General features: G+C 35.2%; 2 protein-coding genes across 29 annotated transcripts in view; one reads left to right on the top strand and one right to left on the bottom strand.

The window, feature by feature from the left end:
* Positions 1 to 1,638: 1,638 nt before the first annotated feature.
* Positions 1,639 to 14,162, top strand: LOC127845681 (vacuolar protein sorting-associated protein 4A-like). Of its 10 annotated transcripts, none has more exons than XM_052376757.1 (10): positions 2,385 to 2,479; positions 4,636 to 4,691; positions 8,405 to 8,500; positions 8,793 to 8,836; positions 11,743 to 11,855; positions 12,132 to 12,286; positions 12,655 to 12,823; positions 13,204 to 13,315; positions 13,567 to 13,704; positions 13,877 to 14,162. In XM_052376757.1, the coding sequence occupies exons 2-10, from the start codon at positions 4,649 to 4,651 to the stop codon at positions 14,027 to 14,029; spliced, it is 1,023 nt and encodes a 340-aa protein (XP_052232717.1). In that variant the 5' UTR covers positions 2,385 to 2,479; positions 4,636 to 4,648; the 3' UTR covers positions 14,030 to 14,162. The 10 variants fall into 10 exon arrangements, with proteins under 10 accessions (XP_052232722.1, XP_052232720.1, XP_052232717.1 ...); XM_052376752.1 differs by having other exon boundaries at positions 12,117 to 12,286; XM_052376753.1 differs by lacking the exon at positions 2,385 to 2,479 and adding an exon at positions 2,930 to 3,022 and having other exon boundaries at positions 12,117 to 12,286.
* Positions 14,062 to 23,626, bottom strand: part of LOC127845662 (uncharacterized) — a 110,478-nt gene continuing 100,913 nt past the window's right edge. For all 19 annotated transcript variants that reach the window (XM_052376687.1, XM_052376688.1, XM_052376689.1 and 16 more), the window contains 6 exons: positions 22,859 to 23,131; positions 20,817 to 20,912; positions 18,421 to 18,570; positions 17,741 to 17,802; positions 16,790 to 16,972; positions 14,062 to 16,437 (listed from right to left, as the gene is read on the bottom strand). In XM_052376687.1, coding sequence (XP_052232647.1) covers positions 16,284 to 16,437; positions 16,790 to 16,972; positions 17,741 to 17,802; positions 18,421 to 18,570; positions 20,817 to 20,912; positions 22,859 to 23,131 — 918 coding nt within the window. In that variant the 3' untranslated portion in view covers positions 14,062 to 16,283. The remainder of the gene's footprint in view (positions 16,438 to 16,789; positions 16,973 to 17,740; positions 17,803 to 18,420; positions 18,571 to 20,816; positions 20,913 to 22,858; positions 23,132 to 23,626) is intronic.

Raw genomic sequence — 23,626 nt, 5'->3', positions numbered from 1 at the left:
GTAATATACTAATCTATAGCCGAAATAAAGTTTGTGATTCTAAAATTGTTCCGTAAATCTTTATAATCGAAACCCTGTAAGATTTCAGGTAGAGATTTTTTAAATTAAAATTATGTATCTAGTTTAGTCTAAAACTAAAGTGGTTTTTAGCAATCTTTTATTTAAAAATCGCTCTCAAGCTAATACAGAATATCTAGCCGGAAATGAATTTTGTGATTTAAATGAACAAGAATCGGAGTTATTCGCTTGCAAAACTGTGTAAGATGTCAGGATATGTCATTCTTTTTTATGGAAAAGGACATATCAGCTTTTGTCTACAACTTTTTTATATTATTATTTAAATTACGTTTTACATGTTGCCTGAAATATTATTAAATTTTCTTAATAACATCTTAATTCACGATTGAAATGTTCAACATGATAAAAAATGAGCCTTAAATAAACTTAAATAGTTCCAATTGTGTTCTCTAGATTTCCTAAACGTATGTCTTTATTAAATTTTCGTAAAACGGTCTAAATTTACGCTTAAAAAATAAAAACACAAACAAAATAAGTGATTTATTTTTCTTTAATTACGGATTATTAATGACAGCAACATACATCTCTTGAAAAAAACATCAGCGATAAAGGCGCGAACGAATTCGCTCCATGGGAGGCGATGTTCAAAGTGTGGATTAAAAGCGTTTAGGGTTTGCCCGTGACACCACATGTCTGCACATTTGTAGATACCGTAATTAAGATGAATATATCACGTGTCACCTTCAAATAACATGTTAAATGACAATCAAGACCTTATTTGATAAAACCGTTTCGCTTCCTTGTTTTGCGTAGGGACCTATACACACATATATATATGTCCATGTTTATTTCTTCAGTACCGTTTTGGAGGCGCGCGAGAGTATTCAGGGGCGGGTAATCCGGGAGGTATCCATTTCTGGGATTGTCTTACCGCAAGAAACGTCTCCATATACAAAATGTATAACGTCCCCATGGTTATGACAATACACTGTTAATTGGTATACTTGCCTTCAAAACAACGTTCAAGATCAACCAGACGCTTATTGAATGTAAATGACAGACGCTCACTGTTATCTAGACGCTTTAAATCTACGGCCGCAAAGAGTTTTTGCTGAGTCTTAACGTCTAAAATGTGCCCCCTGTGGATAGTAGACGGTAAGGTTGTTAAGATAAAAAGCAGGGAGGGGAGGCACTTCTTTTGTCGGAAATCGGGGAAATCAGACCATCTGGCCAAGTTGGTTTCACAAACACACACAAATATATTTTTTGTCTTCATCCGCTGGGGGGGGGGCACGTGCCCCTCGTGCCCCCCCCCGGTAAATCCGTGCCTGGTGTAATCAGCGTACACCAACACAAATAGTTTTAAACAGCTGCACATTTAGTTGTCGTTTAACTGAATATGAAATTTTAATACGTCGACCTAGATGCTATTATTGAAATGTGAATGTAGGCCATACAAAAAGAGGGATAACAGTATGGCATCTGTTGCGTGCGATGTGTTTACATTATGAACCAATAAACCTACAACAAGGATAACATGACTAAAGAATGTGTCCTAATTCAAATAAATTTCTAATTCACTACAATTCGTTCAAATACCCGCATCCGACCAGACCACCAAACACTCGGATGAAAAAAGTAATGTAGCATAACCTTTAATTTCCTTTATTTTCTTTGCTATTATCTTAAAGTCAAATCGTCTGCTTTCGGTTTGATAACGGGTTTTTATAAAGTTTTAGTTTTAAGCATTTCGCCACAAAAGACACGCGCTTTGATGCCGTTGGTAACATGTATTGTGTTAATTATGATTGATTGGGTTAATTAAACTCGATTTTATTGATGAATGTATGGCCTATTTTATATGGTGTTTGACCTTTACCGGGAATTTTTAGCTGTACATATGTTTAGGTCACAATATACTAAAAGATTTCCTTAACACATTCAATGTAACACCGACAACTTCAACGAAAAATAAAGTCAAACTTTTGCGCGTAGACACCCCCATACCCTTACCTTTTCTTAAAGAGCATGCCAAGCCGAATAGATTTACACAATAAAAAAGATAGGTCATCCAGTATGTAAGAAAGAACTCGACGCGAATCAACGGTCACTGTTTTAAGGCCACCTTTTTACCGGCTGATCTCCAGATGATGAGGGTTTCCCGTCATCTGTCAAAATCTCATGTAGTCTCCAACCTATAAGCAAAACACTGAATTTCTAGTATACAACAATGTTTTCCCTACCACATGCACACAGAAATATTCAAAAATAAAGTCATGGCAAGTGCCCATACAGAGAATTGTGTCTTCAAATAAATGACGTTCCATTCTTTAGAGTGTATAGCATTGAACACAAAAATGATTTAGTATATTGTAACCTTTAAACATTCTGAAAGAGCTTGCTGGATCACATGTGTGAGGTGCAGATCTGCTTCATTCAGTCGGAATAGCTCATGTGCATGGTAAGCATACATTTTCTCCGTAGCATAGTTTTAATTGTTTTTGGCAAGTTTTTTTTAGGGGGAATGGTATTGCAGGTCCGTGTTTTGCATTGGAACATTTATATGAATATTACTTGCATGTCTAGTAATAACTGAGCACGCGGCGTGTGACACCGGTATGTTGATTTCAGCTGCCTTCACTGATTCACAAATACTTCCCTAATTTTACAATTTCTTATTATTTTGTTTGACATTGTCTTTGTCCTTGTTTTAATTGTTTGCCATCTCATTTTTTTGCATGAATCAGTTTTTGATTCATTTTGTCGGTGTACAATCATGTATGAGAACTCATATAACCTATGTCGAAACTTTTGTATTTCAATCACAGTAAATATTAAATGGACTTTAAGAAAACTCGCTTGCTTTTTTTACATTCGCCATCTTAGCCTCTTTCGTTATCCGGCGTTATCACAAGTATCACAAGTGACTTAAACGTGTGCGCCCTCTTATTTCCTATCAAAATGATTTGGGTTTTGTGACTGCAACTAGTAGAATTTTAAACAGGTAAATATGAAATACAGTTTCGATCTTTACTGACGCTTTAATAAGTAACTTTTATACAGTGATGTAATAAAGATATATGTTTTCATAATATCACATATTAATATTATAAAAATATGTGTCTCTGCACCTATATTAAGCGACAATACATAATATTTAAGTCCTAGCTTAGTAGATGTAGTTGTGCTTGCTAAAATAGCTATTGAGATATTTTTTAGCAGAACTATTTTCGATTTCAATCCAATACATTTTTATTGAAATAATATAACTGCCCTTGCCTAAAAATGTACTTTATCATTAAATTTTCTGAACAAAGACTCGCATGTTACATAAAGAATGTTTAACATAAAACATAAATTATTATTAATTTAACCTTCACTCATGACGAATAATCATTTTACGCAAGATTATAAATAATCTGTATATGAAAAAAAGAAGCATTCACATTTTCACAATTGGAGACGATGCCCCCAGTGTGGATAAAAAGCGTTTAATGGTATGCATGTGACACCACATGTCTGGACATTTGTAGATAACATTATCAAGATGACATGACAAGCGTCACCTTCTCGTAACATGTAAAATGAAAATAAAAACAAGACCTTAATCATACTTGTTTACATTACTTTAGAAACGATGCACATGAAACTTATTTTTACTATCACCAAATAACTGATACAATATTTTTATGAAATAACAATCACGAACTGTTATCTCATTATATCATATTTATTTCAGGCTATTTTACATTAATTTTAGGTAATTTACAAGTTAAACGAAATGGAGCGTTTAACTATATATAATGTATTACTTCAAAGGTTATTCGATGTTCTCTGTTAACACAATAACCAACAATTAAAGTGCGTTCGGCGCTTTGATTTTAAACTTTTGATTAAGTGCATTAAAGTACATTATACGTAAGCTACTAAATGATCAATACTAAATCATCGATAACGGCATAGACGCAAGATGCATGATAAGATTTTGTCTCTATAGATATTGCTGAAAAGTTTACGACGAAATGAAAACGGTATTGATGTACATAGGTACCCCTTTTATCTGTAGCAGTAGTGGAGGTGACGTTACGATCATAAACACGTTATCTTTCATATGGATAAATTTAATTAACAGCCTCTTATATTGGTATGTCGTAGAATTATATGTAAAACACCGTTACACGCAGCTCGGTGCAGTCAATATATTGACACTGTACTTGAAAGTGTATTCTCAATTCTCGATCCGGTTTAAATATGATTGAGTTTTAAAGTACGTTTCATTATTACTAAAGCTGTACGATTACTGATTCATCATCCTTCCGATGTATAGGTATATATCATATTTACTTTGCTGTATTTTACAATCGCTCGAAATAACTATTGATTGTTTTCTGGCTGCCATGTGAAGAAAGACCTGTTGCATAAACATATAATATGTATTTACTTTGATATGCTTTATATAATTTCGTGTAATATAAAAGTTTTGTCCGACGAATATTCATTATAGATATTATAGACTTTCATTCTGTAGTAGAGCATTTTCACTTACATTCGTGTAAAAGAGTCCTATATTATAATATATTTTATAATTGTAAGTTATGTCTGTCTTTTTGTTTTCAGTGAAGACATTTAAATGGCCAGCCTCTGGAGACAAGCCAGAAATTTGGAACAGCACAGTAATACAGTTTCTTCACAAAGACACGTAAAATATATGCATAGCATGTCACTATATACCATGAACAGTAATTAACTAAAATAGCCATAAACAGTAAAGTAAGTAACCATATTCAAGTGACAATGTTCAGTTACGTGTCTATACACATTTCAATAGCGATACACAGAAAACACATTTTCCAATGCAAAGGCCATACATAGTATCTTAAGTTACCATAGACAGTAAAGAAGCCATAAATAGTTTAGTTATCATCATGCACAGTATAGCAGCAGTTCGCAGTAAAAGTGTAAGCACAGTAAAGTAGTCAGGCACAGTAAATACGCCATATACAGTGCAGATGCCATGCACAGCTAAGTATCTAAACACAATAAAGTAGCCATACATGTGAAGTACATGTAGCAATACACAAGAAGTAGCCATTGCACAACACAATAAAGTATCCATACATAGTGAAGTACATGTGGCAATACACTAGAGGTTGACATAGCACACTAGTAGCCACACAGAGAAGTAGCAATAAACAGTGAAGTACATGTAGCAATACACAAGAAGCAGCCATTACACAATAAAGTATCCATATACAGTGAAGTACATGTAGCATTACACAAGAAGTAGCCATAACACAATAAAGTACCTATATACAGTGAAGTACATGTAGCATTACACAAGAAGCAGCCATAACACAATAAAGTATCCATATACAGTGAAGTACATGTAGCATTACACAAGAAGCAGCCATAACACAATAAAGTACCCATATACAGTGAAGCACATGTAGCAATACACAAGAAGCAGCCATAACACAATAAAGTACCCATATACAGTGAAGCACATGTAACAATACACAAGAAGTAGCCTTAACACAATAAAGTACCCATATACAGTGAAGCACATGTAACAATACACAAGAAGCAGCCATAACACAATAAAGTACCCATATACAGTGAAGCACATGTAGCAATACACAAGAAGTAGCCTTAACACAATAAAGTACCCATATACAGTGAAGCACATGTAACAATACACAAGAAGTAGCCTTAACACAATAAAGTACCCATATACAGTGAAGCACATGTAACAATACACAAGAAGCAGCCATAACACAATAAAGTACCCATATACAGTGAAGCACATGTAGCAATACACAAGAAGTAGCCTTAACACAATAAAGTACCCATATACAGTGAAGCACATGTAACAATACACAAGAAGTAGCCTTAACACTATAAAGTACCCATATACAGTGAAGCACATGTAACAATACACAAGAAGCAGCCATAACACAATAAAGTAGCCATGCATAGTGAAGCACATGTAGCAATACACAAGAATTAGCCATAACATAATAAAGTATCCATTTACAGTGAAGTACATGTAGCAATACACAAGAAGTAGCCATAAAACAAAAAGTATCCATACGCAGTGAAGTACATGTAGCAATACACAAGAAGTAGCCATAACACAAACAAGTTTCCATATACAGTGAAGTACATGTTGCAATACACAAGACGTAACCATAACACAATACAATAGCCATACATAGTGAAGTACATGTAGCAATACACAAGAATTAGCCATAACACAATACACTAGCCATACAGAGTGAAGTACATGTAGCAATACACAAGAATTAGCCATAATACAGTCAAGTAGCCATACACAGTGAAGCAGCAATACACAAGACGTAGCGATAACGCAATAAAGTAACACTACACAGTGAAGTACATGTAGCAATACACAAGAAGTAACCATACCACAATACAATAGCCATACATAGTAAAGTAAATTTAGCAATACACAAGAAGTAGCCATAACACAATAAAGTATCCATACATAGTGAGGCACATGTAGCAATACACAAGAAGAAGCCATAACACAATGTAGTAGCCATACACAGTGAAGTACATGTAGCAATACACAAGAGGTAGCCATACTATCAAACTCTCACTTAGTTGTTATTTTCACATACATGTATGTTACATGCATGTACATATTTGTATAATCCAGATACAAATGTACCAAACTTGAATGTAATGAAAATTTAATTATTTCAATCGTTCGTACCAATAATGACTTATTTGGACTGTCTGATATCAACCATGGTGAAACCAAACAATTAAGTTACAGAAGCAATAACATACACAAGAAATATCTTTAAAAAAGATATACGGCGTAAATAGTTTAATGAATGAGATCAAGGATAGCGAATGTCTTTTTCTGTGCAGTTCTGAGCTGCATCACACGCAGTTCGGGATGTTACGGGGAGTTTTCGCGGCTTATTTTACATTATAACATATTGCTGGTCATAAACCTACTGATACAAAACAGAAAACCAAAAGAAGAATGGATGTGAAATTTAAACATATGAGTCAACCGGCCACACGAGAACAAACCTGTTTTAGTGGTATGTCGGGCATTGCTATTTGATTCGATTATTAACAGTATCGAGAATCATCGTGCTCATGCTTAAAGTGATATTATGGGCATTTTGCACTGTTGAATTGAGCTGAAAAGAATTAACAGGTCAAAATAGTTAGTTAAAATGTGGTTTCTGATCAATTATCTGCAACTCACCTTGCTACCAGTTGTTTATAAAAATATATTTTATATTCGATATTCTTACGTGACCCACCCAGTCCTGTAAGCCGAAATGATCCGTAAAACAATATTGTGTCTTTGTGTCGTATGAACAAATCTGCACTAAAACTAAATTTAGGTTCAACTCGTAAACGCATGATCAGTTGTCAAACGAAAGTACGGTTAATATTCAAATGCATTATTTTTCTCTTTCTGGTATATTGTTTTAGTATGTTGATGCTGCATTAATTACTATAAGTGTATATGAAGTAGAAACATCAAAAATAATCAACGGTTGCGATAGACACCTATAAACTGTTACATGCTCATAATATCACTTTAGTACATTAGGCAATATGGTGGAATAATTATTGTTAAATTTATTAAAAATAATATTTATCATTGTATTGTTGAAAACACATTAAGAATCTATTATTGACATACCATAATTATATTGCTGAATATCTTCTTTTAACATATTTCTGGTCTAAAGAAAATTCCAGGTAACCTAGTTCACGGATAGCGTCTTTATTATATAACGAGTATTTTACTGACCGCGAACTCCGGTGATGACCTGTATATAAACTCTGAATGTCCGCGACTTGACCCGAAACCTCGCGGGTTGAAATGCAATTCTTTAAAGTGAGGCCTCGCTTCCACTGCTCTTTATACTTTTACATGTTAACATGTTGACAGGAATATGGAAGTAAGTACTAAATATGAGAACATAGCCTTTTAAGTATAAACGCTTTTGCGCTGGTAATACTCTGAAAATAAAAGGTGTACGCACAAACTGTATTGATGTCGAGAATTGAGTGTAAAACTGTTCTATCTATTAAGCCTTTTCATTAGAGATAAAATTGTTTCATACAGTAAAACAGTGGTACAAAGACGCGGATATGTTTCCAATGTTCTGGTGGTATACTCAAATCAGCCAATGGAATAAATGAAGTGTATTCATTCGTACCTAGCCGCGGGAAATTTTATTTGAATTTTATTGGACACTTACAAAGGTCAAGTCAGGGTGAAAAGCTGGCTTATGCAGCTTACGCCGAAAAAATACCAATAAAAGGTGACTTGTATTGAACGTCTGTAGTTCTTGCTACATTGAAATACTGTTTTATCTGTCTGTGACAGGGCTAGAGCCTTCCTCGGTCATGTGGGAGGATGTTGCAGGATTGAAGGACGCGAAGTCTTTCCTACAGCTGTTTGTCATAGTTCCGCTTATAGAGCGTGCGTTCATTTATATTGTACAAAATGACTTCAGAAGTCGCGTGGCTGTTATTGATACTGTGTCATCCTTGCAATTCAATTAATTTTAGTTAGAATCTTTGTTGGGGAGCCTTTTGATGATCTTTATTTTATAACAATAAGTACGCCATAGAAACAAACTTTCAAAAGTTTAAATACGCTTATTAAAGAGTTTAATCTTAAATTAAAACGTCACATAAAGTAAGAAGTAGTGTAAGCATTTATTATTTAGGTGTTTAATTTATATATAAAATCCACCTGATTTTTCTTTCAGGTGAACGAACTGCCAACATTAAAAAAAGAATTCTGCTCGTTGGGGTAAGAATCGCTTGGAGGTTTGGTATTTAACGTATTAAATGCCATCACCGGTTTTCATCATCTCCCTTCTTTAACGATAACAATTAACACAAATATTACCTAGCATAAAATTCTTCCAAATACATAAAACGCTTTTTATACCTCTGTCTTTACTCTAAGGTCAATGTCACAGGGGATTTTCTTGATTATTTCTTACATGTATATATTGAAAGGGATTTTTGTATAGGGACCATAACTGGCGTTTATTATTCACGACCGTAAATCACGCACGCCACCTCTTTTTTGCGATGCATGAATAAATGAGCCAATGCAACTTCCGAGGTGGCGCTCAGGCCCGGATGTTTTGAAATTTAATGGACAATTTTACAGGGTGATTAGATTTTACATGTTTTTTTTTCAACATAATTCTCATTATTTTTTTTAATCGGGCAATGTGGTGCGATTCAGCGAAGATTGATTCGTCCAAAAATGAACAGACACGTACATTTTCAACCCATTTAAAAACGTGAGAACCTTTATAAGTTGTGGCATGGTGGAGTTTTAAAAAGCATTTCGATGAGTTTTTCCTGCGTAACGAGAAAATGTCCACCCAATTAAATCGCTAACGGCATCAAACGAATGCGTACAACATACATTAGATTCTGCATGATTTAAAATATTGGCTTATTGCCGACGTAGTAGATAATTTTGCATTTTTTCCAGCAGAGAAGGAGCCAATGCTTAGGAGGTGGCGCTTATGATAGAAGGTGGCGCCAATACAGGATGTATCAATTAACAGTCGTATCACAATGACTTTATCACATGACGTAGATTTGATAGATGTTATTTGTTATATTAAATTTATTTTTCAACGTACATACGAAGGCCCAAATCTTTACAGAACATAAACACAATCTATAATAAATAAGATGTAGTTTTTTAAATATATAAGTGATCAACTCAATTAAGAAGTCACCAACATGAATAAAACATATTGTACGATGTATGCCAAAAATTTGTAATACTCAATCAAACCAATAACTTAATTTTCAGCATTATCAAAATAATTGATCGACATCAATATTTGTATTCAGTATGATAATTCACGAAATAAGTATAAGAACACTTCTTTTTTAAACTATGATTTGTGGCCGTAAATCAATTTTTTTAATTTACTACAAGGCCAAGGTCAACGAATCCTAATTAGGCTCATTTATGTTGTTTTTCCCACTATCAACTCCAAAAAAATGAAGATAGCTCGGTCTTTTTTCGTTAACACGTTTGTATAATACATGTTAAATGTTGTTATCTAACAAAGACGAACATTTAAATCAATCAATACATAATTGGAATTTTTTTTTCTAATTTAAAACGTACGCGACGCCAATGTGCTGAAGTAGTCAACTTACAAAACATAATGTAAGTCCTGTAAACATAACAGAAACCATAACATAAAATAATTTACTTTAAAATAGCTTTAACTGTGCATTGGCGCCACATCCTAATCAGAGCGCAACCTCCTTGTCTTTGGCTCCATCTCTTTTTGAAAAATGCAAATTAATCTATTAGATCGGCTAGAAGCCGGTGTTTTTGTGCACGCATTAACTTGTACAGTTTCAAAGAAATCGTTTTATGTAATGAGTGATTTAATTGGCAGGGATTTTGCTCGTCACACATGGAAAGACTTTGCTTTTACGAATTCTACCATGCCACAACTTAAAAAGGTTCTCAAGTTTCCAAATAGGTTGTGATTGTATGTTTCTGTACATTTTTAGATGAATTTATAATCGCTGAATCGCACAACATTGGCCGATTTTTTTAAATATTGAGAAATGTGTTGAAAAACATATTAAACCTAATCACCCTGTAAAATTATCCGTTAAATTTCAAAACATCCGGGCCTGAGCGCCATCTCGGAAGTTGCATTGGCTCATTTATTAGTGCATCTCAAAAAAGAGGTGGCGCGCGTGATTAACGGCCGTGTTATTATGAGATCCCAACATTGGCAAAAGTGATCAACAACCATGCCGCTCGCTTCGAGTTGAAAGTTACATTGGACACGTAGAATTTTTTTCATATTCCTTATATGTATATAGTAAAAGTTCAAGTGTTTGACCAATATTGTAGTAATGCATGATTATATTTAAAAACATGCTCTAATCATCATCATATCAAGATATTGTGTCGCATGCAAAAACATTACGCTCCTTCTAATGGTCACAGAGGGCACTTGGAGTGTTGCATATCCCTTAAATTTGAGCCGCATTCTGTGAAAAGGGGGTTTAATGGACGGTCAGTCAAGCTAATCAGGGACGACACTTTCGGCAAATACTTGATTTTACCATGAAGAGACTTTCTTGAAACAAAAAATATCATAAAAGCGGAAACTTTCGTCTCCGTTGAGCCTGTGCAGACAGCACATTCTAATCTGGGACGGCACTTTTCGCCCTTTAAGTCAAGGTCACAGAAAACAGCAGTACATAGTAATGGTATTAATGACAGTAGTTTCTCATGCGTCTGTCTTTTTTATTTATAGCGCATTTGCAAAATTGTTTATAATTTCAATAGAACATGATGTATGCACCAACTATGGTGCTTGCTAAATGGTCATGTAACATATGTGAACTAGGCTTAATGCGTAGCAGCAGTTACCGTAAACTTTAAATGGACTGGCGCACACAGGCTGTGTTAACATTATAATTGGCAAATGACCCTCGTGTCTGTGTTCATCGAAATGTAGCGGGGCGTCCGTGTCATTCGGACACATTTTCAGTTGATAATATTTGAAATACCAATAATATATACATTGTATATAAGTATCATTTATAAACGTCTGAAGCCCATTAGTTTTTTACAGTGAAGCAAAATATTCCAATATTTTCTAAGTTGAGCTCAAATTATGTACATTTCCATTGGTCCTAATCTAGGCAGCGGGTGTAGGTAAGACGTATCTAGTTCAAGGCCTGGTCAGTGAACTGCATGCGGTGCCCGGGTGCTATTTATACGTGCTGTATGCGGAAGACCTATGGCGGAATCGAGTGTGAGTGGGGCGGTGTCTCTTTAACACTTGTTTTGAAACAAATACATGTAAAAAGTTATGCATGCTAAATATTGTTACAGCTTAATGGGGTTTGTTAGATATAATTATTTTAAAGTATCAGGTAATAATACTGTGAAGTTATTCAATTAATATAACCTAATATAACTTAATATTCTTGTTTGTGTTTAAATGTACATTTTTTATCGTTACTTTATATGTTTGTTTTAAACCCAGAGTAACTGCTTTTAACTGTCTGCCCAGCACGTGCATTTTCAGTAGGCTGAGAGACTTGCGAGAAACGATTCGGGCTTTCAGTCCCTGCGTTGTCGTTATCGATGGCGTAGACATTTTAAAGGTTGATCCACGCGCAGACGAAACAACATCAGCTAGGGTCGATTTATTGGAAACATTGGAGCATCTTAAAGACTATGGTTGAAACACATGCATTAAAATTCACTTATTGTAGCACAAGCAGATAACGTTGAAATTCCACGAAAACCAAATTTTACACAGTTTAATTTGTTTATCCTTTATTAATGGTAAAACGTATTTTAAGTTTTATTTTTTATATTTAGTAACAGAGCCATTGACCTCACGATGAAACATTTAATAACGAAAGTCTCAATATCACTTTACATTAGCAAAGTATCGAGTTATTGAGCACTGTAGTTACTAGCTTTGTATTTTATTAATGTTGTCCTTGACATCGAAAAATGGCTAATAAAATGCACACACATGTAAAGTACATTATATTAATTTGTGGAGACCGCATGTGGAGTATTGGTCCATATATTAATAGACACGATATTTATCGGACTTACGAACAAGCCTTGGGACCTGGACCCCTCAATCCGCGACCGGTTCTACACGCAGATTTACCTGCCCATGCCGGATGCAGACGCTAGGAACCGGATTCTTAGAAACCTGGTAGCCGGTGAGGCATCCGCGATTGGGGATATGGAATGCCGGTAGTAATATGCATGTGCTCAAGCATCTATTATCATAAACGTTTCTCAAATGTTGGTGTTAATGACAGACACAACAACAATAGCAGTTGTATACACAATAACAGCATCGCCCATGTATAATGCGTTGTATAAGACATAGCAGGAGAAATACGTTTATTTCCATATAATTGACGAACGTAGCATTAATGACTGTTGAACAATAGTTGACATATAATTACAATTAATTTGTTGTTTTTAATTCACACAAATGTTACTTCATCCTACGTGTTCTTGTGTGTGTTTGTTGTGATTTTCTGTTATGCTGATAAATACATTGGTAACGTATTCACCATCACCTTAGCAACAAAGATTTGTAGCGTTCTCGCGCATTTTCCCCACAGGTCCCTGTCAGAGAGATTGGCTGGCTTTAGCGGGGCCGACATTTCACGTTTGGTCAGACACGTTGACATGGAACAAATTCGCGCGCTTCAGAGAGCCTCTCACTTCAAACGGGTAGGTAATGTTAAATTGGTTAAAGCGTCATGTGTGGCGATATAAATGCCGGGGTTAAATTATAATATATTGAGAATATCATCACTCGCATAAGACTTGCGTGTAGAAATGCAAGAATATGAATGACACCGGAATTTGACTCGAAGGAATACCAGAGCCACATAATTTTCAAATATATTTTTACTCTTATAAATATATTTTAGAATCAAAAATACGAATTTTCATTTATTTTAACTGTTGTAAATGAATAGGTCACTGGTCCATCGTCGACGCAGCCCTTTATGATTCATGACTTTTTGACCCCGTGTGAACCAAATGACCCTGGCGCCATGGTGATGACCTTTGACCAGGCTGCCCACGACAATGTATTACTACCTGAAATGACGGCTGTATGTATACATATTTTTCGCAAAAAAAAACTTATATCAATTTGCTTCGTTTAGTGCATTTTTGTCCGCAACCTTACTTAGGAATTCCATTGTTGTTCGTTTAACATCAACTGTAGAATTTTTGCCGTAGATTTCCCATAAAAATAGTAATTTACACGTATTTGAATTGCAGGCCGACTTATGGGCCGACTTATGGAACAGTGTAGACACTATCAAACCAAGTGTAACTGAAGACATGGTTCAGAGGTTCTTACCCTTTCAGCAGGCGCTCGACTTCCGATATTCCAGAGTGGACCCTTATTTTTCCAGCTTTGAGTCACATTGATGTTTTAAATATAAGGATAATGAAGACAGACATTAAACAAGTTGGATTCTTTATTTTCGTTTCAAGATTGTGTCCATACATAGTTGTACAATGTCAAAGTAAATATACTAGCTAATAAACATTTACTTATTAACATGTACTAAGTTAAAATATTTTACTATTCATACAGCAATCTAATACCTAGACAGCAAGTATGTATAAATAGCTTTGTCACAAACTAATAGCATGTTTGTGGGAAAAGACAAATGGTGGTTATTAGATAGGAGTTATTGTAAGGGAAAGGTGGACACAACTTGTTGTTTCCTGTCTTTAATTTGATTCGAGAACAAATTGATAAACCTGGTATGAAGTGTCAAGCAGGGTCTTGATATAAAGTATAAATGTATGAAGTTTACTTAAAATGTCTAAAATCAGTCATAAATCATCGAGCCGCAAGTTAAAACAAGTTTGAAGTTTGAGGCTTTAGAAAAACATGAAAATTATTCATGGGCAAATATACAGATTACTTCATGGAACAGGTAAAAATATTGAAAACCCTAAGTAATAACATTCCTTACAAACTCTTCCAGAATGTCTGCGCTGACACTTAAACATTACAGCATGGACTCGTACTACATTTATATACATTAATTTATTGTTATGAATTGTTTTATTTCACACGTACGAAACAAAATGTTCAACATTGAAAAGTGGTTTAAGGCATTTAATATTCTAGCATAATATAAACTCAAACAATAGCCATGGTCATAAATGCAAGTCTGGCTAATATAATACAAGCACAGGTAATGTAACAAATGACGGTGAATCCTGTTGGTACTGTTTGAAAAACATATATGTACATTATAGACACTGTGAGAAAATATTTTGAAAAGATAATTTTTCACATGATAATAATACAAACTACTTTCATGTACCACATGATAATAAGACAAACAATTTACATGCACCACATGATAATAATACAAACTATTTACATGTACCACATGATAATAATACAAACTATTTACATGTACCACATGATAATAATACAAACTATTTACATGTACCACATGATAATAATACAAACTATTTACATGTACCACATGATAATAATACAAACTATTTACATGCACATAGGATTAAGATTTATACAATGATTCACAAAGAATATGGGCAGCGCTCTGTGAAAAGGGGACTTAATGCATGTCCACACAGGCTAATCAGGGACAACACTTTCTGCCTAAACGGGATTTTTGCTAAGAGACTTTCTTTAAACAGAAAATATTATAAAAGCAGAAAATGTCTTCCCTGATTAGCCTGTGCAGACTGCATGCAGTATACCCCCCCCCCCTTTCACAGAGCACGGCTCATATATATATATAGGCATATATATAGGCAAGACTTCAATGCTGGATTGTATACTGAATATCAATCTATAATGACTACACGTCAAAAGCAATTGGTTGCTTACAGGGAGTCAAAGGTAAAGAAACTAAAAAAAGTAACTATACCGCTCAAAATACCAATTTTACCTGAAACTAGACAGAAAATTCTATTGTAGAATACAATTAATCTATTTGAAATTCTCACTAAACCACACAGTGCTATGAAACATAGCTGTCACATAGGTTCACCAGTCTGATAACACAAAAATTGATTTAATATTCACATTTACATACATCAACTGCATTAATAGAAATACATTTACAAGTTAAATAACATCAAAAATCACACAATTATCGCGAGTTGCATACAACACTATAAACAATAATATAGAACTATGCCTGCACTTTGTTTTTTAATTTTAAATTTAGTCAGGCTTGTATGTGCACTACAAAATTCAACAATTTATTACATGACCAACAATAAATAATGAGACCACAGCTTTTGCAAATGTAACTCTAACATTGTATCACATTTATATTTTTATCACAGAGATATTGCTTTTATTAATCACAATTAAAGGAATAGGCAGAACATGTTTGTGTTATATTAATAAAAAGTCATTGGTGTGATGAATTAGAATATTGAAGGACTACTATTTTTTGTGTTTTTGCATATACCAGGTATTACAATTTCACAGTAATAGCTAATTCAGTATGCAATTAATAACATTTATGTCTACAGTTACGATTAAGAAATTCCTGTCCAAAAATCAGTTAGGCATTAAAAAACGACACTATACATTTTCTGATATTTTAAAATTCCATTCAAATTGTTCCATTCTTATTTCATCCTGAGATTCTGTTTTTTTACGATTCTTGATGGCTGAAGATTAACTAAGGGAGGTCAAATGTGTTGATCTACACTCTGCTGACAGATGAAGTATAAGATTGTCTCCCTTGGAGCTCTGGAACTTCACTACATCTGTAAATCTTCCTGGGCGTGTTGGCTGGAACTCTATTGGCAATCGTAAATACTTCTTCTTCCTGATCACAAACAATAACATGATAGAGTATGATCCCTTTGTTTTCTTTTGTTACATACTGACCATTAAACATGGGTTGGAATCGTTCTCATGCACAAAATCATTATCAGATTAGAACAGAGCAGAGTTTTGTTGTGATATGGAGAAAACAAAACTTGAATCTAATCAAAACAAAGAGAGGAAAGTGCCATTTTCTGTATCTTGAAGCATTTAATAAATACAGAAAAGTGACACCTTTATATTGAAGAGTGGTTTAGAGGAAAGTGCCCCCTACTGTATCTTTAAGCATTTAATAAATATAGGAAAGTGCCACCTTTATATTGAACAGAGGTTTAGAGGAAAGTGCCACATACTGTATCTTGAAGCTGGAGTGGTTGACGTGGAAGGGGGGCTGGGGCGCAGTGACCTCCACTTTCACATCCTCCATATGGTTGTTCTTCAGCTCCAGCTTCAGCATGATCCGGTTGCCTCGCTCCATGCACGGGAACTCCATTTGCTCCTGGCCCAGGCGCAGGCTGTACTTGTTGCTAGGCAGCCTGCGTTACATTTGCAGGTGAGTAAAGAGCTGTCCCAGATAAGCCTGTGCAGACTGTAAAGGCTCATATGGGACAACACTTTACACAAAGGCATTTAGCCCAGTTAACTCAGAATAAGGCTTATGTGAATAATATAATTTACAGATTGTAGATCTGTAGTCAGTAAATATCTCTAATAAAACTAAAAAAGTGAGCATATACTTCAGTTTTCTTTATGTTATAAAAAAAAGATAGACATGCTGTTCAGGAATTTTTGACGCTTGAAAAAAGAAAAACAACAACAACAAGCCAGCAGCGATGATGGCATAATAGTATACATTGGAGTTGAAGTAGTACAATAATTATGCAATTTCTAGCTGGTTTGTTTTACTTCATAAGGCAAGTTTTTATTTGTGCCAAGGTATGGTAAAGACAAACATTCCAACTACATTTCGTCATAATTATCTAGCAAAAAAAGGAATTCAGATAAAAATGTTTAAAGTTTAACCTAGTAACTTGCCTTTAGATGCCACTTGAATTTCTACCTTGCCTAAATATTGTCAATATTAACGTTCTGACCAAGTTTCATTTAAATTAAGACAAACCTATGGCTTCTAGAGTGGTAACAAGCTAAAAAATGGATGTACAGAACGACTGACAGAGACTGACACAAACAGCTCACATCATGTTGTAATCCAGTGGGCAAAACATGTGTGAATATGAGACACACTTCAGATCACTTATATTGTGGTATATGTTATTTTACTTTCAAATTCAATTAGCACTCACTTTGGCAAGAGATTCTCAACATCACTCTTCCCTCGAGGGGTTTCTGTATCATCTTCCTGGCCCTATAACAGAACATAACCATAAATATGAGTTTTTTTATTTTCTTCCTGGTCCTATAACAGAACATTAATACAATCTCACATACATTTAGAAAGCTGGTATGAAGAAAAATTCCAATTTCAGAACAATTAAGACGGTACTAACACTGCCGGAAAACCCTGTTGTTGCATATAAGCTTTTTACCCATCTTAAATGTTTAATGTGATATAATAAGTAGGACATATCAATTGTCTATCTTTCCTTACATGTCCAAGGGTAAGTTAGGAATGGTGAACCTCTGCCAAACTGTACAAAATATATGATTATTGTTCACACAAACAACAAATACCGGTAGTTTTTGTCCCAAACAGACCAAGAGAGAAATAAGTGGTTGGTATGTACACAAGGACAGAGTCAAATAAATACAAGGTTTACAATGAAAACCTTTAAGAAATAACCTTAACCTTTACGAATGTAAAGTATTTTCACTCATACTGAAAACAGTTTTTGTCTGAGACAGGCCAAGAAAGCAATATGAGGTTGGTATTAACATAAGCACAGAATCAATCAATTATGTGGTTTACAATAAAGAATGAAACGAATAAAACAACCCACAAGTACATGAGTGCTACTGTGCATACCTCTCCAGTAAGGTGCACCCTTATGTAGTCCTGGTGCTGGGGGTGTTGGGTGGTGGAGGTAGACTTGCTAAGGCCCGCATTACTGCTGGTCTGGAGGTCCCAGTACTGGGTGAACGTGCCCGCAGACCGAGGCATGAACTGTACAGTCAGCTGTGAAACAGCAACCAGAAACCATCTTACACATTTCCTGCTACAGTCAGCTGTGAAACAGTAACCAGAAACCATCTTACACATTTCCTGCTACAGTCAGCTGTGAAACAGCAACCAGAAACCATCTTACACATTTCCTGCTACAGTCAGCTGTGAAACAGCAACCAGAAACCATCTTACACATTTCCTGCTACAGTCAGCTGTGAAACAGCAACCAGAAACCATCTTACACATTTCCTGCTACAGTCAGCTGTGAAACAGCAACCAGAAACCATCTTACACATTTCCTGCTACAGTCAGCTGTGAAACAGCAACCAGAAAAGATCTTACACATTTCCTGCTACAGTCAGCTGTGAAACAGCAACCAGAAACCATCTTACACATTTCCTGCTACACACATAGTCAGCTGTGAAACAGCAACCAGAAACCATCTTACACATTTCCTGCTACACACATACTTAGTATGAGCCAGGCTTCATAAAAAAGGGGTTTAACCCTTTGCATGCTGGGAAATTTGTCGTCTGCTAAAATGTCGTCTGCTGAATTTCTAAAATTAGCATTTTCTTCGATTTTTTTCAAAGAATACTATCAGAATAGCAAACAGTTTGGATCCAGATGAGACGCCCTGTTCTGTGGCGTCTCATCTGGATCCAAACTGTTTGCCAAGGCCTTCAAAATTCGGTTACCGCACTGAAAGAGTTAATGCATGTGCGCTAAGTGTCATCCCAGATAGGCTAATCAGGCACGGAACTTTTCGCCTATACTGGATTTTTGCTTAGAAGAGACTTTCTTGAAACGAAAAATATCATAAAAGCAGAAAGTGTTGTCCTAGATTAGCCTATGCGGACTGCACAGGCTAATCCGGGACGAAACTACACACAGGCATTTAACCCCCTTTTTCACAGAACACAACCCAAATATATTCCTTGTTTTCACAAGATAATTGCTTCTAATGAAATTCATTTTATTAAAATGTATTCTTATTATACCTCACTTTTATTCACAAAGCTAAACTCTCATAGGCCATCGTGACATAGAAATACTGTCAGATCCAGCGGGAAAAAATTTACTGTCCAAAAAATACTGTTGCCAGCTCAAACAATACTGTCGCCCCCTACCTTAGCAATCATGTGCGGAATGGTAAAAAATTATACTGTCCCATTCGCACATGCGCAGTACACAGTTTTGCATTTCCGTTGTAAACAAATGACCAAATCTGTCAATTTGATGTAAATTGCCACACAAAAAAAGTCTTATCAAGATCTAGTGAGCTACACGCAGTGCAAATTGTTCATGTTTGAATAGTTTTTTCGGTATTATAAAATAAATAATACATGTCTGACAGGGTGACAGTAAATTTGTCAACTTTTGGAAAAATACTGTCAACCAAGGTTTATTTCATCAAGCTAAAAAATTTACTGTTACCCTGTCAGACATGTAATATTTATATAACATACAGCCATTCATAACATGAACTGTCAGCTTTGGAACAAAGACAAGGAACAATGATACACACTCAAATGTGCATTAGTCAAGCTCTGGGAAAACTGAGCTTAATCAACATGAATAGTGTTGTAACAGATAAGCCTGTCCAGTTCACACAGGCTAATCAGGAGTTACACGTTACCCTTTAAAGGAATTTTTACAGGAATTCCCATCTAAACACTCATACAGTATAGTCATAAAGTCTTGTCCATTATTTGCCTGTGCAGACTGCAGCGGCTAATCTGGAAAGACACTGTACCCACATGCATTAAGTTCCATTTTCTCAGAGCCGGTCTCAAATGTAAATATGTAAACACAAGTTATAGGCCTCCAGATGGTATTTATTATTAAAAACTACTGTAAAAGATGACTTACAACACATGGCCTCATATAACATTATATTTCCACGAGAAAAAACCACAACAATATTCAACATTTTTCAATAAGTTGGATGGAAAACTTTACAGTATAAACGATTACCACCTACTGAAAAACGTTCACAAACATCACTTAAATGACAAATGCTTTACTTTTTTCCTCACAGATAATTTTAGAGATCTTTATATCACATATATAAAGGTCAAAGGTTTATGTACAGCAATCACCATTTACCACCATTTACAAATTTAAACTGGTACATTGGCAAGAGTAAATAAACCAATTGTTTCATGCTTTATGAGCAATAAAGAACTATCAAATAATATACAACAAATTAATTCATCATTAACATATCTGTAAAATTTGATAACAAATACAGGTACCTGCAGGGTTTCTTTGGCGTTCAGTTTCCCAAACTGCTTGGAGAAGTCAAACACCTTGTAGGACACTCTGAACACATCTTTACTTGACTCTGTCTTCTACAACAATGCACCAGGATCCCTCTTACTTATGGATATTTACTTTAGTAATACAGCATGGTTCCAATGACAAGTAATCAAATAAAGTAATTGACTACTAATCAAATGTTGTCTATTGATTTCACATTCAATGATTGTGTAAAATGGTTAAAATTTTGGTGCAACACTAACATTGTTGTAAATTCTCACAAAAAGCATAAGGAAAGTAACCAGACTAAATGTCCATGCATCACAACAAACAATTCCAACAAAGAAATACAAGAAACCGTCGGAGACAGGTGATGCTCTTTTTTTTGTCAAAATATTGCACTATATATTCAGATAAAAGGAAACGTCTTGAGGGCCCAGTAGTTGGAGGGACAAGAATTTTTTATATAAAATTTCAAAGGGCCATAACTCTTGTGAAAAATCATCCAACCAGAACCTGTCGATAATATGCACATCTCTAGTAGTGAAGCTTTCCATAAAATTTCATTGAATTCCAGTCATTAGTTGCTGAGAAATAGCCCGGACAAGAATTGCACTATATGTACAGTTATTTAAACATTTCAAAGGACCATAACTCTGTGAAAAATCATCTGACCAGAACCCGCTGATAATATGCACATCTCCTCTTGGTAGTTAAGCTTCCTATAAAGTTTCATTGAATTCTGGTCATTAGTTGCTGAGAAAAAGCCTATATGGAAGCGGCGACTATATGCTCCCCACAAATTATTTTGGGAAGCATAATAAAACTAACACATTTTAAACAAGAGCACCGCATAAAGTGTGCCACGCTAGGCTGCGAAAGCTTGTCAGAATGTATTTTTCTTTAGAGGTCACACTGACTTTGACCTATGACCTGTGACCAAACAAGAGATGTGTTCGTAAGAAACACAATGCCCCCTACTGCGCCACTTTGAAATAAAATTTCTATTTATCATTTGGCAGATATAGAAATCATCTCCCTTTAGAGCTTATTACTTCCCTTGGATTTTGTCCAGGGGGGGGGGGGGGGGGTCTGTAGACAGTCAAAAATGACCAAGTCAGACATCACTGACAACCAAGGCCTGTGGTTTATCAAACAGATCATAGCCAGAGTTCATCGTGTATCTATGGACATAAGTCCACAGGTATGTAATGAACAGTACTATTAACAACTAAGTACACAAAAGAAATGATAATTATATCATTTAAAAAAAAAACCTTTGTTAAATCAATCATTTTAGTTATAAATAATCAAAATAATAAATCTGTACAGTAACTGTGAAAAGAACTTCAATTCTTCGTAAGGAAATACATGATATGAGATTTATAATTATATAAATTACTTCCCTTGAAAATAATTGTCTCTAACAAATCTTTATTTTTAGTAGCAAAAAATTAAAAGCCACCACCGTGACTGTAGATTCACCACTCAAAATGTGCAGCTCCACATGCATACCAAATATATAAAGTGGCTATGTTCAATATTGAATAATTATCTCCCTTTAAAGCTTATTACTTCCCTTAAATGTGTATTTTTTACCGTAGACCTTGAAGGATGACCTTAAAGTTGAACTTTTACCACAATGTGTTTGACAGAAACACAATGCCGCCTACTGCGGCGCTTTGATTTTTTTAACAAAAATATATACGTGGGCAGGTCAGATAATTATGTCCATTTAAAGCTTATTACTTCCCTTGACTTTGTTTTTTGACCCTAGACCTTGAAGGATGATGTTCACCTTGAAAGTATACCACTCAAAATGTGCAGCTCCATGAGATACACATGCATGCCAAATATCAAGTTGCTATCTTCAATATTTAAAAAGTTATGGCCAATGTTAAGGTTTTAGCACGACGCCTACGGTGGACAGCACACAACGAGCTGGCTATGACAATAGCTCGGGTTTTCTCTGAAAACAGCCGAGCTAACAATATATTACAGATATACCACAAAGAACACAATGGAAAAAGCAGCCTACCCTCTTCATATACGGCGGTGCAAATGACGAGAACAGCCATCTCAAGGTCTCCGGCCCGATGTTTGATATGTCAATGGTCTGCTCAGAACACTTGCCGATCCTCGTCGACGGAAACTGGACAGCCGTCCTGGACACTTCGAGGTGGCCCAGTCGATTGGTTCCCACGCTGGACAGGTTAACATTGCTACTAATAGGAACCAGACTGCGGTTGTCCTTCTCTGGAATGTCTTGATTGGTTGCACTGGCATCTTGTTTCACCTCGACTAGGATGCTCTGAAATATGCAGGCTGAGTTGACTTGAATGCTCTGAAATATGCAGGCTGATTTGAGCCTCATTCTGTGACAAATGCCCTTAATGTGTGTGCGTTCATTCTCCACAGTTCAAGCCTGTGAAGACTGCGCAAGCTAATCTGGGAATACACTTAACCCACATGCATTAAACCCCATTTTTTCAGAGCCAGGCTCACTTTATGTCAAATTCCCTGATATATTTCACACCTGTAAGTGAAGTAGCTTTGATATAAAATGTAAAATAGTTTTCATATTATTCTAGAATATGAAACAACTCTAATAGATCTTTAAAGAAGTTTCAAATAACATTTGACACTGCAATACATAATTTATTTTGCAGAGAAAAAGTTGAATGTGATATTTAGAATTAAATAGTTTGACAAACAAGAACTACAATATAGTCTTAGTAATCACACTTTTTTCTCATATACCATATTTAGAACTTAATGTACAATAGCGGAATACATATGGGTCATG

This window comes from Dreissena polymorpha, chromosome 9 (genome assembly GCF_020536995.1).
Source record: "Dreissena polymorpha isolate Duluth1 chromosome 9, UMN_Dpol_1.0, whole genome shotgun sequence".
NCBI classification, from domain to species: domain Eukaryota; kingdom Metazoa; phylum Mollusca; class Bivalvia; order Myida; family Dreissenidae; genus Dreissena; species Dreissena polymorpha.
This window is presented reverse-complemented; position numbering and strand designations above follow the sequence as displayed.

Coding starts and splice junctions, on each gene's coding strand:
- LOC127845681 (XM_052376752.1), top strand. CDS start 4,649: ATGGCCAGCCTCTGGAGACAAGCCAGAAATTTGGAACAGCACA. Junction 4,692..8,404: donor CAGAAATTTGGAACAGCACA/GTAATACAGTTT, acceptor TGTCTGTGACAG/GGCTAGAGCCTTCCTCGGTC. Junction 11,856..12,116: donor GACCTATGGCGGAATCGAGT/GTGAGTGGGGCG, acceptor CTGTCTGCCCAG/CACGTGCATTTTCAGTAGGC.